General features: G+C 45.0%; 1 protein-coding gene across 1 annotated transcript in view; it reads right to left on the bottom strand.

The window, feature by feature from the left end:
• Positions 1-844: 844 nt before the first annotated feature.
• LOC139253841 (histamine N-methyltransferase-like) overlaps positions 845-19,098 on the bottom strand; it is a 67,794-nt gene continuing 49,540 nt past the window's right edge. Inside the window, exons 5-6 of the mRNA XM_070873598.1 lie at positions 4,410-4,503; positions 845-1,185 (exon numbers count right to left, since the gene is read on the bottom strand). Of these exons, the coding sequence (XP_070729699.1) occupies positions 845-1,185; positions 4,410-4,503 (435 nt within the window). The remainder of the gene's footprint in view (positions 1,186-4,409; positions 4,504-19,098) is intronic.

Here is a 19,098-nt window from a genome sequence, read left to right as displayed (position 1 = left end):
TAATTAAAGTTTTTATTTTTTAATTTTGTTGCAGCGATTTGTTAGATAAGGGTCTTGGTAATATTTTTTGAATGTTTTTTTTGCCCCTCCCAAGGCCTCTCTCGCAGCGCTCCTGACCTCGCACTAAAGTTGGCGAGCATCACGTTTTTGAGCTCCGAATAATAGTGCAATGCCTCCCTTTGCACTGCGCCCCTGGTGCAGACCCCAAGTGCCAAATGTTAGGCCTTAAATCGGTAATGTAGTGAAACTGGTAATTTTCCCACATGTTTTTGTTTTCGCCCCGAAACGGAGAAAGCCGAAAATCCAACCCAATGAACCTAATGAAAAGTGCAGAAAACTAGTCCTTAGTAATGTATGTTTCAGTTCCTGATCCTTGCCTCAGAAATATTGCGAGTAAATTAGCCTTTATCTTAGAATGCAACTGGCAATAGGTATAAAGATGTCAGAAGTAAAAAGGGAGCAAATAAATTCATTCTGCCGCAACAAAAATCCCCTCTGCCAATTCTTAGATGAAACAAAATTAGCTTTCCACGGGACATTGTGGCATAGACACCAGGGAAATGTAACAATGAATGGTCAAGTGTAGGATTCATCAAAATGATTGAGTTACAAGAAGATATTTTCAAAGGTTCAGCACTTCATCCATGAATTTTATATCATTTATATTGTGAGGAATTACATTACAAATTAGAGAGCAACTTAGTAGATTAAGTCAAAACATTGGTGCAAGCACAATCTAATAACTACTAGATCTTAACATCAACAAATCTTGAGAAAGATTTGTAGCTATTAAGAAAATGATAAGTGAAGTTAGCTGGATAATGACTAATTGACAGAAATCAAATCAATAGTCAACCACTATTACTTGCAAATTATTGTTGAAAATAATTTTCCCATTTTCCTCTCTTGAGCACTGAGGCTGGCGTAGGTATTGAAGAACTTCAGCCTTCAGATCCGTGGGAGCGGTTTTCCGAAAGTGCAAGGATTCTGTGAGGAAATCCAACAGAAGCTCCCCATTTTCATTTCCTTCAATGAAACACTCTGTAATATCCAGGTCAGAGGAAAGCTCATAGATCTTATACTTCATTCGCATGTCATCAAGCATTTTGTGGACATCAAGGAAAAGACAACTGCCAGGAAAACAGGATCTAAATGTTTCCCAGAGTGAATGCCATCCACCGTCATCTGTTGATAGTAATATTTGAAATATACTTTCAAAGTTATATTAATATGATTGAAAAGCTGCTGACAAAATTGGTTATATTAAGTAGGAGTCCTCGGTAAATTATTTCTTTAAGTCTTGATAGTATTTATAAATTATTTCTGTTTTCTGGGGAACAAATAAACCTGCTGTAACATATGTATGCTAAACTACCCAAAGAGAGTTATTGCATGTATATCTTTAACGGTTGGTAGACATTAGGAAAGAGTTTGTCAATTGGTATATAGATTTTATATTGTTAATCTAGATTTGCTGTTGAAAAATAATGTACAATTTCTCAGTTTCTCCAGTTTCAAATATGAGAGAATCATAGAGCGATGCAGCATAGAAAAAAAAGTTATTCTCCCCATCGAGTGTTTCTCCCCACATCTAATTCCATTCCATTCCCCATACCTTTTAACATTTCCCTTTTTGAAGCATTTAACTCCCTTTCGCAAATCTCCATTGACTCTATTGCAAATAAAGGGAAAGGATCTTAACTCGGAAAATCAAGAAGCAAAATCAGTTTGGGTGGAGCTAAGAAACAGCAAGGGGCAGAAAACATTGGTGGGAGTGGCTCCCAAATCGTAGTGGTAATGTAAGGCACGGTATAAATGAGGAAATTCGAGGTGCATGTAACAAAGGTAATACAATCATCATGGGGGACTTTAATCTACATATAGACTGGGCAAACCAAATTTGTAGTAATAGTGTGGAGGACAAATTCATGGAATGTATACAAAATGGTTTTCTACATCAGTATGTTGAGGAACCAACTAGAGAACAAGTTATTTTAGGTCTAGTATTGTGCAATGAGACAGGGTTCATTAATAACCTTGTTGTAAAGGGGGCCTTAGGGAAGAGTGAGCATAATATGAAAGAATTTTACATTAAGTTTGAAAGTGATTTAGTAAATCCAAAACTAAGGTCTTAAATCTAAACAAAGGAAATTAAGTAGATATGAGGGTTAAGTTGGCTAAGGTAGATTGTGAAACTACATTAAAAGGTATGATAGTAGACAAGCAATGGCTAGCATTTAAAGAATTAATACATAATTTACAACAAACATACATTCTTAAGGCACAGGACACCACAGGAAAAGTGGTCCAACTGTGGCAAGCAAGAGAAGTTAAATATCATATTAGATCAAAGAAAGAGGCTTATAATGTTGCCAAAAAGAGCAGTAAGCCTGAGGATTGGGAGGATATTAGAATTCAGCAAAGGAGGACCAAAAAATTGATAAAGAAAGGGAAAATAGAATATGAGATTAAACTAGCAAGAGACATAAAGACGGACAGTAAAAGCTTCTATAGGCATGTAAAAAGGAAAATATTAGCAAAAGTAAATGTGGGTCACTTACAAGCTGAGGCAGGAGAAATTATAATGGGGAATAAGGAAATAGCAGAGAAATTAAACAGATACTTTGCGTCTGTCTTCACGGAATTAAACACAAAAAACCTCCTGGAAATAGTGGCGTGCCAAGGGTCTAGCAACAATGAAGAACTGAAATAAATTATTATTAGTAAAAAAATAGTACTGGAGAAATTAATGGGACTGAAAACTAATAAATTCCCTGGACCTGATGGCCTACATCCTAGGGTTTTTAAAGCGGTGGCTACAGAGATAGTGGATGCATTGGTTGTCATGTTCTAAACTTCCATAGATTCTAGAATAGTTCCCGCAAATTCGAAGGTAGCTAATGTAAGCCCACTATTTAAGAAAGGAGGGAGAGAGAAAATGGGGAAATGTAGACCAGTTAGCCTCTCATCAGTAGTAGGGAAAATGCAAGAATCTATTATTAAGGTTGTGGTAACAGGGCACTTAGAAAATAATAATGGGCAGAGTCAACACAGATTTATGAAAGGGAAATCATGTTTGACAAATCTGTTTTTTGTAGTTATAAGTCGTAGAATAGATTAGGGGGGGGACCAGTGGATGTGGTGTATTTCGATTTTCAGAAGGTATTCGATAAGGTGCCAGACAAGATCAAAATTAGGGCTTAAAATCAGAGAGTAGGAATAAACGGGTCATTTTCAGGTTGGCAAGCTCTAATTAGTGGGGTACTGCAAGGATCGGTGCTTGGGCCCCAGCTATTCACAATCTATATATCAATGATTTGGATGAGGGGAGAAAATGTAATATATCCAAGTTTGCTGATGATACAAAGCTAGGTGGGAATGTAAGTTAACATGCAGGTACAGCAAGCAATTAAGAAAACAAATGGTATGTTGGCCTTTATTCAAGAGGATTTGAGTAGAAGGTAAATAAATCGTACTGCAATTATATAAGGCCCTGGTGAGATCGCACCTGGAGTATTGTGTACAGTTTTGGCCTCCTTACCTAAGGGAGGATATACTTGCCATTGAGGGAGTGTAACAAAGCTTCCCCAGACTGATTCCTGGGATGGAAGTATTGTCCTATGAGGAGAGATTGAGTAGACTAGGCTTATATTGATGAGAGTTTAGAAGAATGAAAGGTGATCTCATTGAAACATACAAATTTCCTACAGAGCTTGACGGGATAGATGCAGAATGTATGTTTCCTCTGGCTGAGGAGTCTAGAACCAGGGGTCAGTCTCAGAATAAGGGGTCGGCCATTTAAGACTGAAATGAGGAGAAACTTCTTCAATCAGTGGGTGCTGAATCTTTGGAATTCTCTATTTCAGAGGGCTGTAAAGGCTCAGTCTTTGAATATATTCAAGACAGAGATTGACAGATTTTTGGATATTAAGGGTATATCGGGATAGCGCAGGAAAGTGCAGTCGAGGTAAAAGGTCAGCCATGATCTCATTGAATGGTGAAGCAGGCTCGAGGAGCCAAAAGGCCTACTCCTGCTCCTAATTCTTAAGTTATGTATGTGCTTTAGACTCAAGACCACTTAATATTTTTAATAAGTAATAAATATATCTCCAGGAGACTTCAGTGATCATAGCTGCTCACTTACAACTCTCAGCATTGACAGCTATCCTCAGTTTTCTATTAACGAGTCAATTCATTATGCACTTTGCAATTTTTTACTTTGATCCAGGAGCTGCTGCTATAGTCAATAATCTTTGTTGTTTGCACACGTACCAGGTTGCATAGAACTGAACGTCAGGAGCAGAATGAATATCAAAGATAAGAAATGTGATTATATTTTTCCTGTAGAGTTTCAGTGCGTACAGGCAGTCTTAGTGCCAGCATGTCAGAAACACTGGACAATCACCTACCTGAAACAATTATAATTAGAAGCTTGCCATTGGTTTCCAGAAGACTGTGGAAGTACTTGATTGAATCATGCACACTTTCTACATAATACAACATCTAGACAAGAAAACACAGAGTGAGAAATACAAATATATTCTCATAGAAGCTACATCCTTCTCAAAATTGATATTAGTTTTGTTAGTTAGGAATGACAGGAATTTTGGATTTTTTTCTCTGTGATACATGCCTCACAGTGTCTGAAGACACCACCTTGAAATTCTGCTTATAAGAATATAAGAATCTAAGAACAGAAGTAGGCCATTTAGCCCTTCGAGCCTGTTCTGCCATTCAATGAGATAATGGCTGTTCTGCAACTTAACTCCATGTACCCATCCTTGGCCGATATCCCTAATACCTTTGATGATCAGAAATTAACAATTGATCTAACATCAATTGCCATTTGCAGATGAGCGTTACAAACTTCTACCACCTTATGTGTGTAGACGTGTTTCATAATTTCACTCCTGAAAGGTCTGGTCTCTAGTCCGAGACTGCCCAATCAGCAAAAATAGTTTATCTCTACCGACTCTATCAGTTCCCCTTAATATCTTGAAAACTATGATCAAATCACCCCCTAACCTTCTAAATTCCAAGGAATACGACCCTATTTTGTGCAATCTCTTCTCATAATTTAACCCCTGGAGTCCAGCTAACATTATGGTAAACCTACGCTGCATTCCCTCCAAGGTCCTTATTTCCTTCCTAATGTGTGGTGCTCTGGACTGCTCCCAGTACTCCCGGTGTGGTCTAACCAGGGCTTTGTATAGCTGTAGCATAACTTCTATCCGTCGTAATTTAGTCCTCCAGATATAAAGGCCAGCATTCCATTCGTCTTTTTGATTATTTTCTGAGCAGTTCATGACATTTTAATGATCTACATAACTGGAATCCCAAGTATCTAGCTATGGGCCCAATTTTGGCCATGATTGTTCCAATTTTTTTGGAGTAAGTTGGATTTTCTAGCGTAAGTTGAAAAAGGGAATTTTCCTAAATAAACTTACTCCAGAGTAACTTAGATACAATTTTTTTTAGTTCAGTTTTTTTTTTCAAAAGGGGGCGTTCCCAGCCACTTACACCAGTTTTGGCCATTTATGCCACTTTGGCCAGCTAAAACTTACTCCAAATCGACTTAGGTCACCGTATGTGGCCAGCTCTGAAAAACATTGTCGGCAATGAAGAAAGCAGCACACATTAGTACATCGGCGGATATTAGGGCAGGGATAGGGGAGGGAAAGGAACCGGGTGGGGGGGGCCGCGAAACAAAGCAATACATTTGCATCAAGCACAAAAAGTAATAAGCAATTAATTAACAAATAAAAAATAGAAGGAACTCTGCACCTAAAGCACCAATACCAAAATAATAAGCAATCAATCAATCAGTAAATAATGAATAAAAAATAGAAGTCCTACCTAAGGGAACACAGTGGGCCACCGATGAGGGAGCCCATTCAGCCAGGGCTAGCGGCGGTGTGCTTCGGACCCCTCCCACACAGCCTGCAACGCATAGTCACAGATTCGGCCTGCCAGGTGCTACTGCACATACGCACAGACTCTTGCGCGCATGTGCAGAGGTCCGGCACTGTTTTCAGCGCCAGGACCTGGTTCCTCCCCCAATCTACTGGGCCACGCTACGCCACCACCGAGGAAAGGCTGGGGAGTGGCCAGCATCGGGAGGAAGATTTTCGGCATGCCTGGAGGTGGACAAAAGCAGCACACCTTGGGTGAGGGTGCCAGAAAAAGGGGTTGGGGAAATTTGAGCCCTTTGTTTCTAGCTTTTCACCATTTAGAAAGTACAAGTTGTACCCCTCCAGTCCAGGACTCTGTTTCCGGAAACATCCCTGGTCCACCATCAGTCCCGGCGTGGGTGGCGTCCACTGAAAAAATAATTGTGGCTCCACGTGTTAAATGTACATGTGATGCATTTTGGATGACAAATCTTGACAGCTTTGCCCTGGCCAGCTGAAGGTTTGGCTGGAGCTGTGGTTTGACACACACTCCTCACTGCCGAGGCCGCTTCTCCTTGCCTGATTGGCGGCGTGCGCACATGTTCTTAAGGCTGCAGCTGCAGCGCCGGGCTGAGCCGACATTTTCCACTCCCCCAGTCTCAGGGGGTTGTCTGTGTATGTATTGGTGCGAGGAGGCTGCCGCTTCCACCAGTCAGGCTCTGCTCGCGGCTTACACATGGACTGGCGCCAGGAGTAGGATCATGGATAAGGGTTGGCAGCTCTCCTTGACTTTATTCTCCACTTTATCTCCGATCTCTAGCTTTTTTCTTATGTGCATGTGTGTGGCTTTTTGAGGTGTTGGTGTTGGTATTCATTGAGGTAAGCGGGCCGGGCAAGGAAAGAGAAGGGAAGGGCAGCTGGCTGACTGAGGCGTCGAAACTAGGCCCGAGGATTTAAAAAAATGAAGTGATTTTCGCTGACTAACTGCTGCGCAGTGCATGCGCAGAATACGTCCAGGTCATTGTCAGCAGTGTTGCCACCAGTGGACCTCCCATAGTTCGGAAAATTCCCTGGTCTGGCACCGGTCAGGTCCCAAGGGTGCCGGACTAGAGAGGTCCAACTATACCCTGTTCTATTCTTGTTATGTCTAAAGTGCATAACCTCACATTTGCCTACATTGAAATCCATTTGCTACAGTTTTGCCTATTCACTTAATCTATCAGTCTCTCTTTGTAATTTTATGCTTTCATCTACACTGCCTGCAATGTCACCTATCTTTGTGTCATCGGCAAATTTGAATATCTGGCTTTCTATCCCATCATCTAAGTCAATAGTTGAGACCCGAACATAGATCCCTGAGGGACACCACTTGTCACATCCTGCCAATTAGAATACCTGCCCAATATCCATACTGTCTGTCTCCTGCCACTCAGCCAATTTCCTAACCAGGTCAATAATTTGCCTTCAATTCCATGGACTTCAACCTCAGTTAACAATCTCTTATGAGGGATTTTATCAAATGAGTTCTGGAACTCCATAAAAATAACACCATAGACATTCCCCTGTCCACTACTTTAGTCACCTCTTCAAAAAATTCAATCAGGTTAGTCAGACATGACCTACCTTTTACAAATCCATGTTGGCTCTCCCTGATTAGCTGGAAATTTTCAAGGTGTTTAGTCATCCTATTCTTAATTATAGTAATTTCCCGACAACAGATCTTAGGTTAGCTGGTCTACAATTCCCTCTTTTCCCTCTCTCACCATTCTTAAATAGCAGAGTGAAATGTGGAATTTTCCAATCTAAAGGAACGGTTCCTGAATTGAGAGAACTATGGATAATTATAGTTAGGCCATCTGTAATGTGCTCACCTACTTCCTTTAAAACCCTGGGATGGAAACCAACTGGTCCTGGGCATTTGTCGCTCTTTAATGTCTTTCTTTTCTTTATTACTGTTATTTTGCTGAAATTATTTTTGTTGAGTCCCTGTCCCTGATTCGCTATTAGTTTCCTTGCAATTTCTAGCATGCTATCCTCTTCCTCTACTGTAAATACTGATACAAAGTAATTACTCAACATGTGCACCATTTCCTTATCATTAACAATATCACCATCATCAATTTTAAAGAAGCCAACATTGCACCCTTGTAAGGGGTGGTTTTCGGGACGGTCAGCTTTCCCTTCTGACCTTATATGAGCAGTTTCGAATTGCTCCACACCCTTAGTTCTAGACTCTGGAATTATGAAGGGACTGTGACAGACTTGGACAGACAATCGGTTTCAAGGTAGGAAGCAGGTATGGTTTCATTGTGTTTAAAAGGAAGTAAAAGGCACACCTTTAATAACACACACAGAATAGTAATACCAATACACACTGAGGGGTACAACACATTGAATAAATTGTCAACATACAGCCTGTGGGGAAAATAATACAGCTTAAACTCTCAATGGGGTAAAGAGGAGAATGCAGATACATTTACACAAATTATCCCAGCCTCCCTCTCCCAATTCCCCTAACTAACTAAGTTATTGCTCTGGGGGTTCAGGGGCTATGCTCACCAATCCCTTTACACAGTTGTCGGTGAATCGCGGTTTCGGGGTTCGCTGCACTTGGCCTTCTAGGCAAGCCGTACCCCGGACGGAGGAGGAACTTCGGACTAGGTAGTCTTCAGTTGGGGTGAGTCCATTGATGTGGTAAGTTGCGTTTTGGATGTATGGGGTAAGTACCCACTTTCTTTGGTTAGGAATAGTTTTAGATAGTCCTTTTAGGTATTTTCTCACCCGTTGGTTGTTCAGAAGTAGATTGTAGAGTGGAAATAAATGTCGATTCTTCAGTTTTTGCTGAGTTGGTTTCGGTTGGTCGTTTCACTGGTTGTGGTGGCCCAGGTTGTCAATTTGGTTGCTGACAACCTTCCATTTCATGGGCCTTTGCTGTTGGCGTGCTCGGTCGGTCCTTGATGATTTCTTGCAGTTTTTTTCACTACTCCATTTCTTCCCCACCTGCAGCTGCTTGTGTTTTCTTTTCCTTGTAAAACTGGGAATAGATATACCCCAAAAAGGCTTCCTTACCTCCCACCAAATCTGGCCCAGCTCTTTGTTTCAATTTTGCAGCCCAGCTAACTGAAACTTGATTAAGTGGTTTTAATCTGGCGTTGATAGGCTTTTCTGAGTTGATGAGCTCTTGTCCATTGTGATAGTCTGGCCTGAGCCAGATATTTCTATGCCTGTTGAAAAGGTGTTGAAATATGTATGTGACATTTAGGTCCTCTGGGTGGGGTGGATAATGTTTCTTCCGTGGTCGATTGTGAAAATGTAAATGTCTTCAAGGGACAGGTTTCGAGGGTAAACAGTTCCCAGACAATTTGATTCACTCCAATGTCCAAACTGGCCCTTTAGAGACTGACCCCACCCCTTTTCTTGCAGACCCAACATTCACCTTTTAAAAATCCCAAATTCGATTAAAGTTTGTAGTTTCTTCCATGTGCACTTTAGCATTTCAAACTTTCTGGGAGATAGTTCCAAATTAAATTCCCTTTCCTATGAATCCAAACATTGGGCGGAGGGGGGCGGGTGGGGTGTCTCCATGAATGCTTCCCCTTTTATCCCCTGCAGGCCTCGTCTGCCCCTTTAAACTCATTTGTGTCCCGAAATTTTTCCTTCCATTTTAAAAGTCCAGAAAGGAATTCTTCTCAGCAGGGGAAAGGTACCAGGAATCTTTGCGAAATATTGGTAAATTCTACACCCTCTTTTTCCTAATATAAATTTTGTAGCACTTATTCTCCCTTTCAAACACTATGTTTCACATTTCTCCCTTTCAAACACTACGTTGAACTTGATCATGTTATGATCGCTACTCGAAAAATGTTCATGCATTGTTAGGCTGTTAACTAAATCTGGCTCATTACTCATTGCTAAATCTAAAATGGCATACCCCCTTGTTGCCTCTAGGACATATTGGGGTCAAGTTTCGGGCCGCGCCTAGAACGGCGCAGCCCCACAAGCCAAGCCTGATTTCTGCTCTCAAAACCGCGCCGAAAACTTACCTCGGTATTCTCCACTCCCTCAGGTCGATCCAGGCCCTCGGCGCGGTGCAGCACAAGGGGTCGGGGGAGGAGCCAGGTCCCAGCACTGAAAACAGTGCCGGTACCTCTGCACATGCGCGCTACAGTGTGCGCGCATGTGCAGTAGCTCCAGACGCCTGAGGCTGTGTGGGAGGGGCCCGAAGCACGCTGCCCTTAGCCCTGGACGAATCGGCTCACTGGGGCGGAGAAGATTGGACTGCACCTCCCTCCTCCAGCTCCTGCTCTGGCTGTGACTCCCCCCCTGTTCAGCTCACACTCCCTCTGACTCTCTCCCGCTCCCTCACCACCCCCAGCTCCCGCTCCACTGCCTAACGCTGCCCCCCCCGCCCCCAGCTCCCACTCCACTGCCGACTGCTCTCCCCGCCGCTCCCGTTCCACTCCGGCTCCCCCTGCCCTCCCCCGCCCCCCTTCAGCTCCGTTCCACTCCCTCTTCACGTCTTTGGCGGGGACCGCCTCCCGCCCGCCTGGCTTCTTCTCGTTGGTCAGGCCCGTTCAGCCTCCCCCCTCTCCTCCCTCTCCCCTCTCCCTCCCTCCTCTCTCCCTCCCAATTTTTAAATTTTTTTTGATTGGTTTATTGGTGATTTATTGATTTATTTATCATTTATTATTGATGATGGTTCTTTATTTGTAAAAGTGATGTGTTTCATGTTTGTAAACTTCCCTTCCCCCCCAGCTCTCTTACTTACGTCCGATTTTCTAAGTGTAGGCAAGGTTTTTCTGAGCGTACAAAAATCTACACTTACTCAATTCTAAGTTAGTTTGGAGTAAGTTTTCACTGCCTAAACTTTCATAGGGCAGGTGTGGACAAACTTGCTGCTGCCCCTCCCCCCCTCAGCCCCCAAATACATCTGGGTGTTTTGCATGTATTCACTGGAGTTCAGAAGCATGAGAGGGGATCTCATAGAAACATTTAAAATTCTGACAGGTTTAGACAGGTTAGATGCAGGAAGAATGTTAGATGCAATTAGATTGCGAAATGCATGGGATAGAGTTCTCACAGAACGGATGTTTTCTAGTTAGCTGTCAGACGTAATGCGATGGGAACACAAAGATACAACTACTCAAGAGATAGGGAGTGTCACCGGGCGACAACAAGAATTAGGTCATCACACATAATGCATGTTTGAAAAAGTAACCCGGCAACTATTAAGGGCCGAGTTAGAACATATTGCCATGTCAGGGCATGCAAATAGTTGGAGCAACAGGTGGCTTTTGATGCAGCCAAAGAAGCCGTAGCTCAAGCTTTACCCCTAACCTCGCGAGTGCCTGGACAGCCTTTTGAGCTACAGGTATCTGTTACCAATGATACTGCAGTATGGAGTTTGTGGCAGGTTCAACATAGCACTTGTATACCGTTAGGGTTCTGGTCTAGAAAATTGACACATGCTGCTACTCGTTACACTCCACTCGAGAAACAATTACTAGCATGTTATTGGACCCTAACAGAAACAGAAGGACAGACAGGGGACGATAAAGTCAGTTTAAGACCAGACCTACCCATATTATCCTGGGTTCTCTCAGAAAATGAGACACTCAAGGTCGGGCGAGCGCAGCAAAGCTCCATAGTGCGCTGGAAATGGTATATCGCAGACAGAGCAAGTAAAGGAAAAGAAGGAATCACCCGACTACATGAGCATGTGGCTGAATATCCACAAATAGCTGAGAGTGAACTTACGCAGTCGTCTGTCAGATAACCAAAGAATCACCGATCTCCTGGGCCGTGTCTTTTGAACAGTTAACACCTGAAGAACGTAGCCATGCCTGGTTCACCGATGGCTCAGCGGTCTGGCGAAACGGCCTTCGGCGATGGTGAGCCGCTGTCTTCAATCCAAAAACCCAGACAATTGAGCATGATGAGGGCGTGGGAGGCTCCAGCCAGCTAGCAGAACTAGTAGCTGTAGTCCTTGCGTTAGAAGAGGAACAGCAACAAGTACACATATATACTGACTCATGGACAGTAGCCAATGGCATGGCGAGCTGAATGCAAAACTGGCATGAACATAACTGGCAAATAACTGGGAAAGACTTGTGGGGAAAGCACCTATGGAAACAAATATGGTCCAAAGCCCAGAAGATGAAAATAACTGTGTATCTTGTGGACGCTCACATGAAAACACTTCAAAGACCTCTGAATATAATAACACCGTTGATAATATAGCCCGGGTACGGGCTGTCAAAGAGGCGGAAGAGGAAGAATATGGCATAGGTAAGTGGGCACACCACAAATCTGGACATTTGGGCATTCAGGGTACGATACAATGGGCACGAAATAGGGGGTTACATTTCACTACAGACATAGAAACATAGAAACATAGAAAATAGGTGCAGGTGTAGGCCTTCTAGCCTGCACCGCCATTCAATGAGTTCATGGCTGAACATGCAACTTCAGTACCCCCTTCCTGCTTTCTTGCCATACCCCTTGATCTCCCGAGTAGTAAGGACTTCATCTAACTCCCTTTTGAATATATTTAGTGAATTGGCCTCAACTACTTTCTGTGGTAGAGAATTCCACAGGTTCACCACTCTCTTGGTGAAGAAGTTTCTCCTCATCTCGGTCCTAAATGGCTTACCCCTTATCCTTAGACTGTGACCCCTGGTTCTGGACTTCCCCAACATTGGGAACATTCTTCCTGCATCTAACCTGTCTAAACCCGTCAGAATTTTAAACGTTTCTATGAGGGCCCCTCTCATTCTTCTGAACTCCAGTGAATACAAGCCCAGTTGATCCAGTCTTTCTTGATAGGTCAGTCCCACCATCCCGGGAATCAGTCTGGTGAATCTTCGCTGCACTCCCTCAATAGCAAGAATGTCCTTTCTCAAGTTAGGAGACCAAAACTGTACACAATACTCCAGGTGTGGCCTCACCAAGGCCCTGTACAACTGTAGCAACACCTCCCTGCCCCTGTACTCAAATCCCGTCGCTATGAAGGCCAACATGCCATTTGCTTTCTTAACCGCCTGCTGTACCTGCATGCCTACCTTCATGACTGATGTACCATGACACCCAGGTCTCGTTGCACCTCCCCTTTTCCTAATCTGTCACCATTCAGATAATAGTCTGTCTCTCTGTTTTTATCACCAAAGTGGATAACCTCACATTTATCCACATTATACTTCATCTGCCATGCATTTGCCCACTCATCTAACCTATCCAAGTCACTCTGCAGCCTCATAGCATCCTCCTCGCAGCTCACACTGCCACCCAACTTAGTGTCATCCGCAAATTTGGAGATACTACATTTAATCCTCTCGTCTAAATCATTAATGTACAATGTAAACAGCTGGGGCCCCAGCACAGAACCTTGCGGTACCCCACTAGTCACTGCCTGCCATTCTGAAAAGTACCCATTTACTCCTACTCTTTGGTTCCTGTCTGACAACCAGTTCTCAATCCACGTCAGCACACTACCCCCAATCCCATGTGCTTTAACTTTGCACATTAATCTCTTGTGTGGGACCTTGTCGAAAGCCTTCTGAAAGTCCAAATATACCACATCAACTGGTTCTCCCTTGTCCACTTTACTGGAAACATCCTCAAAAAATTCCAGAAGGTTTGTCAAGCATGGTTTCCCTTTCACAAATCCATGCTGACTTGGCCCTATCATGTCACCATTTTCCAAATACACTGCTATGACATCCTTAATAATTGATTCCATCACTTTACCCACTACTGAGGTCAGGCTGACCGGTCTATAATTCCCTGTTTTCTCTCTCCCTCCTTTTTTAAAAAGTGGGATTACATTGGCTACCCTCCACTCAATAGGAACTGATCCAGAGTCAATGGAATGTTGGAAAATGACTGTCAATGCATCCGCTATTTCCAAGGCCACCTCCTTAAGTATTCTGGGATGCAGTCCATCAGGCCCTGGGGATTTATCGGCCTTCAATCCCATCAATTTCCCCAACACAATTTCCCGATTAATAAAGATTTCCCTCAGTTCCTCCTCCTTACTAGACCCTCTGACCCCTTTTATATCCGGAAGATTGTTGGTGTCCTCCTTAGTGAATACCGAACCAAAGTACTTGTTCAATTGGTCTGCCATTTCTTTGTTCCCCGTTATGACTTCCCCTGATTCTGACGGTGTTAAACAGATCATAAACACCTGTGAAATTTGTCAAAAGGTGAAGCATTTTCCCCTACAACGACAACCCGGTGCCCATATTAAGGGGCCAAGTTTCGGCCTGAGTTGCTCCTGTTTTTTTGGAGCAACTGGTTTCGAATGGAGTATCTTAGAAATTTGAATTCTCGGCATTTAGTTTGCTCCAGTTCTAGTCAGTTAGAACAGTTTCACTTTGGAACAGAATTTTTTTTCCAAAAGGGGCGTGTCTAGCCACTTACGCCTGTTTTCAAAGTTTAGGCAGTGAAAACTTACTCCAAACTAACTTAGAATGTAGTAAGTGAAGATTTTTGTACGTTCGAAAAAAACCTTGTCTGCACTTTAGAAAATCAGGCGTAGGTTACAAATTAGGCACAGGGAATGAGGGGGGGGCGGGGGTTTAAAGGGAAGTTTACAAACATTAAACACTTCAGTTTTACAAATAAAGAGCCATCATCAATAATAAATGATAAATACATCAATAAATCAACCAATAAATCAATCAAAAAAATTAATAAAAAATAATTTTAAAAAAAAATCAATAAATAAAACATTTTCTACTTACCGACTGCAGCACCGGGAGTCCTCCAACAGCATACTGGGATGGCCCCTCCCCCCAGTGTGTCTCTGTCAGTGTCTCTATCTCTCTATCTCGCTGTCTGTGTGTCTCTCACTCTCTGTCTGTCAGCGAGGGGAGGGGGAGAAGGGAGGGTGGGAGAGGGAGGGGGAGAAGGGGGGTGGGGGGAAGGGGAGGATGGGGGAGAAGGGGGGAGGAGGAGGGGGGAGGGGGTGGGGGGGAGGAGGAGGAGGAGGGGGGGAGGAGGGGGTGGGGGGGAGGAGGAGGAGGAGGGGGGAGGAGGGGGTGGGGGGGAGGAGGAGGAGGAGGAGTGGGGGAGGAGGAGAGGAGGGAGGGAGGGCAGGAGAAAGGAGGAAGGGAAGGAGAGAGGAGGGAGGGAAGGAGAGAGGAGGGAGGGAGGGAAGGAGGAAGGAGGGAAGGAGAGAGGAGGGAAGGAGGGAGGGAGAGAAGAGGGGAGAGAGGAGGGAGAGGAGAGAGGAGGGGAGGGGAAGGAAAGAAGGAGGCTGAATGGTCAGGACCAAGACTTCGGGCTGGATTTACAGGTAGGTGGCGTCGGGTCTCGGGGATCGGGGGTCGGGGGTCGCGGAGGTCCGGGGGGAGGGGGAGAGAGTCGCGGAGGTCCGGGGGGGGAAAGTCGCGGAGGCTCGGGGTGGGGGAGAGGTCCGGGGGTGAGGTGGGGTGGGGGGGGTGGGGGGGAGAGTCGCGGAGGTTAGGGGAGGGGGGGGAAGAGTCGAGGATATCCGGGGCGGGGGGGGGGAGTTGTGGAGGTGGGGGGGGGGCATGGTGGTCGAGTCGAGGGGGGGAGCGGAGGTCGGAACGGCGGGGGGAAGTGGAGGTCGGGTTGCCGGCGGGGGCGGGGGGTGCGGAGGTTGAGTCGGGTCGGGTCGGGTGGGAGGCGAGCCTTATCTACGCAGCCGCAGTGAGGCCATTCGGCCAGTGCTAGGGGCTGCGTGCTTCGGGCCGCTCCCACACAGTTTTGGGCGCCTGGAGCTGCTGCACATGTGCGCCCACTGTAGCGCGCATGTGCAGAGGTCCCGGCACTGTTTTCAGCGCAGAGACCTGGCTCCACCCCCACAGCTCGTGCTGCGCCGCACCCAGCTCCAGAGGACCTGCAGGGAGCCAGAGAATAGGTGAGTTTTTTTTAGGCGCACTTTGTGGCGCTAAAAACGGCATCCAGGTCCGGGCTGCGCCGTTTTAGGAGTGGCCCGAAAGTTGGGCCCTAAGAGAGGGACTCAACCAGCACAAATATGACAAGTTGATTATATAGGACCTTTACCATTGCAACAACGGTTCCAATATTTGCTCACTGCTGTTGATATCTATTCTGGACTTTTGATAGCTTATCCAGTGACTAAAGCGAATCAACAAAGTACGATTAAAGGACTGGAGAATTCAATCACATACTACGGTGAGCCAGCAGAAGTACAGTCCGATAATGGGTCGCACTTCACAGGTCAAACAGTGCAACAGTGGGCTGTAGACAACGGGATCTATTGGATGTTTCACATACCTTACTATCCACAAGCTGCACAGTTAATAGAATGCATGAATGGACTACTTAAGCAACAGATTAAAATATTAACTGCCACTAACACATTGCAAGGGTGGTTAAAGGTCTCACCACAAGCAGTGCGCAATCTGAATCACCGACCATTGCGCGGGGGATCTCCCATAAGCCACATGTTAGGCAAAGTTAGTGTCCCTACTATTGAAAAAGAAAATCAGACTCAGGACACAGTTTGTGAAGGAGGAAAAGTGTGGGTGCAGTACCCTCAGAAACCCTTACAAGCAGGGTAAATCTTAGCGAAAGGAGAAGGAAACACTTATTGGGTGCTCCTGACTGGTCAAGATATTCCTCTCTGTGTTGACAAGGGTAAATTGACTAAACGGGACTGAATTAATATACTTATGTTTCCTCCCACAGGAATTCTGCCCAAAATGGCGGACTTACCAACTCGTGCTGGCAAGTCTCTGTGTCTCGTTATCTGTGACTGTGCTACTTCCATCCTCAAACACAGAATGGGATGGCCGTATAGGGTGGCAGTTAGCTAACACTGATCGTACGCAAGACAATTTTACCTGTCCTTCCGGGCAAGCCTGCACTATAGGACACTGGAGCGTCACTTGTGACGCATGCGGGTACTGGGGAGGCCCAGGACAGGTGCTATTAACAGTAAGTACAGGGGCCAATATCACGTTATTAATCAAGTGGCAAAAAGATATGACAATGATATGCAATGTGCACCCCAATGTGTCGTTATTTCACAACGTCACGTGGTTAAGGATTTGATCCCGCAGCGTTACGTCAAGCAATGACACTATGTCAGGCGAAATTAATTAAATGCGTCTCTATGGTATGGATGTAGCATACCATAGAGACGCATTTGGAAAGAGGTGACATGATAGGTCCAAGTCAGCATGGATTTGTGAAAGGGAAATCATGCTTGACAAATCTTCTGGAATTTTTTGAGGATGTTTCCAGCAGAGTGGACAAGGGAAAACCAGTTGATGTGGTGTATTTGGACTTTCAGAAGGCTTTCGACAAGGTCCCACACAAGAGATTAATGTGCAAAGTTAAAGCACATGGGATTGGGGGTAGTGTGCTGACGTGGATTGAGAACTGGTTGGCAGACAGGAAGCAAAGAGTAGGAGTAAATGGGTACTTTTCAGAATGGCAGGTAGTGACTAGTGGGTTACCGCAAGGTTCTGTGCTGGGGCCCTGCTGTTTACATTGTACATTAATGATTTAGACGAGGAGATTAAATGTAGTATCTCCAAATTTGCAGATGACACTAAGTTGGGTGGCAGTGTGAGCTGCGAGGAGGATGCTATGAAGCTGCAGAATGATTGGATAGGTTAGGTGAGTGGGCAAATGCATGGCAGATAATGTGGATAAATGTGAGGTTATCCACTTTGGTGGTAAAAACAGAGAGACAGACTATTATCTGAATGATGACAGATTAGGAAAAGGGGAGGTGCAACGAGACCTGGGTGTCATGGTACATCAGTCATTAAAGGTTGGCATGCAGGTACAGCAGGCGGTTAAGAAAGCAAATGGCATATTGGCCTTCGTAGCGAGGGGATTTGAGTACAGGGACAGGGAGGTGTTACTACAGTTGTACAGGGCCTTGGTGAGGCCACACCTGGAGTATTGTGTACAGTTTTGGTCTCCTAACTTGAGGAAATACATTCTTGCTATTGAGGGAGTGCAGCAAAGGTTCACCAGACTGATTCCCGGGATGGCGGGACTGAGATATCAAGAAAGATTGGATCAACTGGGCTTGTATTCACTGGAGTTCAGAAGAATGAGAGGGGATCTCATAGAAACGTTTAAAATTCTGACGGGTTTAGACAGGTTAGATGCAGGAAGAATGTTCCCAATGTTGGGGAAGTCCAGAACCAGGGGTCACAGTCTAAGGATAAGGGGTAAGCCATTTAGGACCGAGATGAGGGGAAACTTCTTCACCCAGTGAGTGGTGAACCTGTGGAATTCTCTACCACAGAATATTGTTGAGGCCAATTCACTAAATATATTCAAAAAGGAGTTAGATGTTGTACTTACTACTAGGGGGATCAAGGTATATGGCGAGAAAGCAGGAATGGGGTACTGAAGTTACATCTTCAGCCATGAACTCATTGAATGGCGGTGCAGGCTCGAAGGGCCGAATGGCCCACTCCTGCACCTATTTTCTATGTTTCTATGTTTCTATAACCTGGGAATTCCACCCCATACGCTCAATGTCATCATCATAGGCAGTCGCTCAAAACCGAGGAAGACTTGCTTCCACTCTAAAAGTGACTTCTTAGGCGAGGGAATTACAGTTCCTGTCACAGGTGGGACAGACAGTCATTGAAGGAAAGGGTGGGTGTGACTGGTTTGCCGCACACTCCTTCCAGTGCTTGCACTTGTTTCCTGCAAGCTCTCGTCGACGAGACTCAAGGTGCTCAGCGCCCTCCCGGATGCTCTTCCTCCACTTCGAGCAGTCTTTGGCCAGGGACTCCTCGGTGTCGGTGGGGATGTTACATTTTATCAAGGAGATTTTGAGGGTGTCCTTGAATCATTTATTCTGCCCCCCTGGGGCTCATTTGCCATGTAGGAGTTCCAAGTAGAGCGCTTGCTTTAGGAATCGTGTGTCAGGCATGCAAACAATGTGGCCCGCCGAACGGAGCTGGTCGAGTGTGGTCCGTGTTTCGATGCTGGGGATTTTGGCCTGATCGAGGACGCTGACGTTGGTGTGTCTGTCCTCCCAGGGGATTTGCTGGATCTTGCGGAGACATCGTTGGTGGTATTTCTCCAGTGATTTGAGGTGTCTACTGTATATGGTCCACATCTCTGAGCCATACAGGAGGGCAGGTATCACTACAGTCCTGTAGACCATGAGCTTGGAGGCAGATTTGAGGGCCTGATCTTTGAGGGCCTGACTCTTGTCCTCAGGGGGCCGAAGGCTGCG

This window comes from Pristiophorus japonicus, chromosome 3 (assembly GCF_044704955.1).
Source record: "Pristiophorus japonicus isolate sPriJap1 chromosome 3, sPriJap1.hap1, whole genome shotgun sequence".
Classification (NCBI taxonomy): domain Eukaryota; kingdom Metazoa; phylum Chordata; class Chondrichthyes; family Pristiophoridae; genus Pristiophorus; species Pristiophorus japonicus.
Note: the sequence above shows the minus strand (reverse complement) of the source record. Positions and strands in the feature narration are given on the sequence as shown.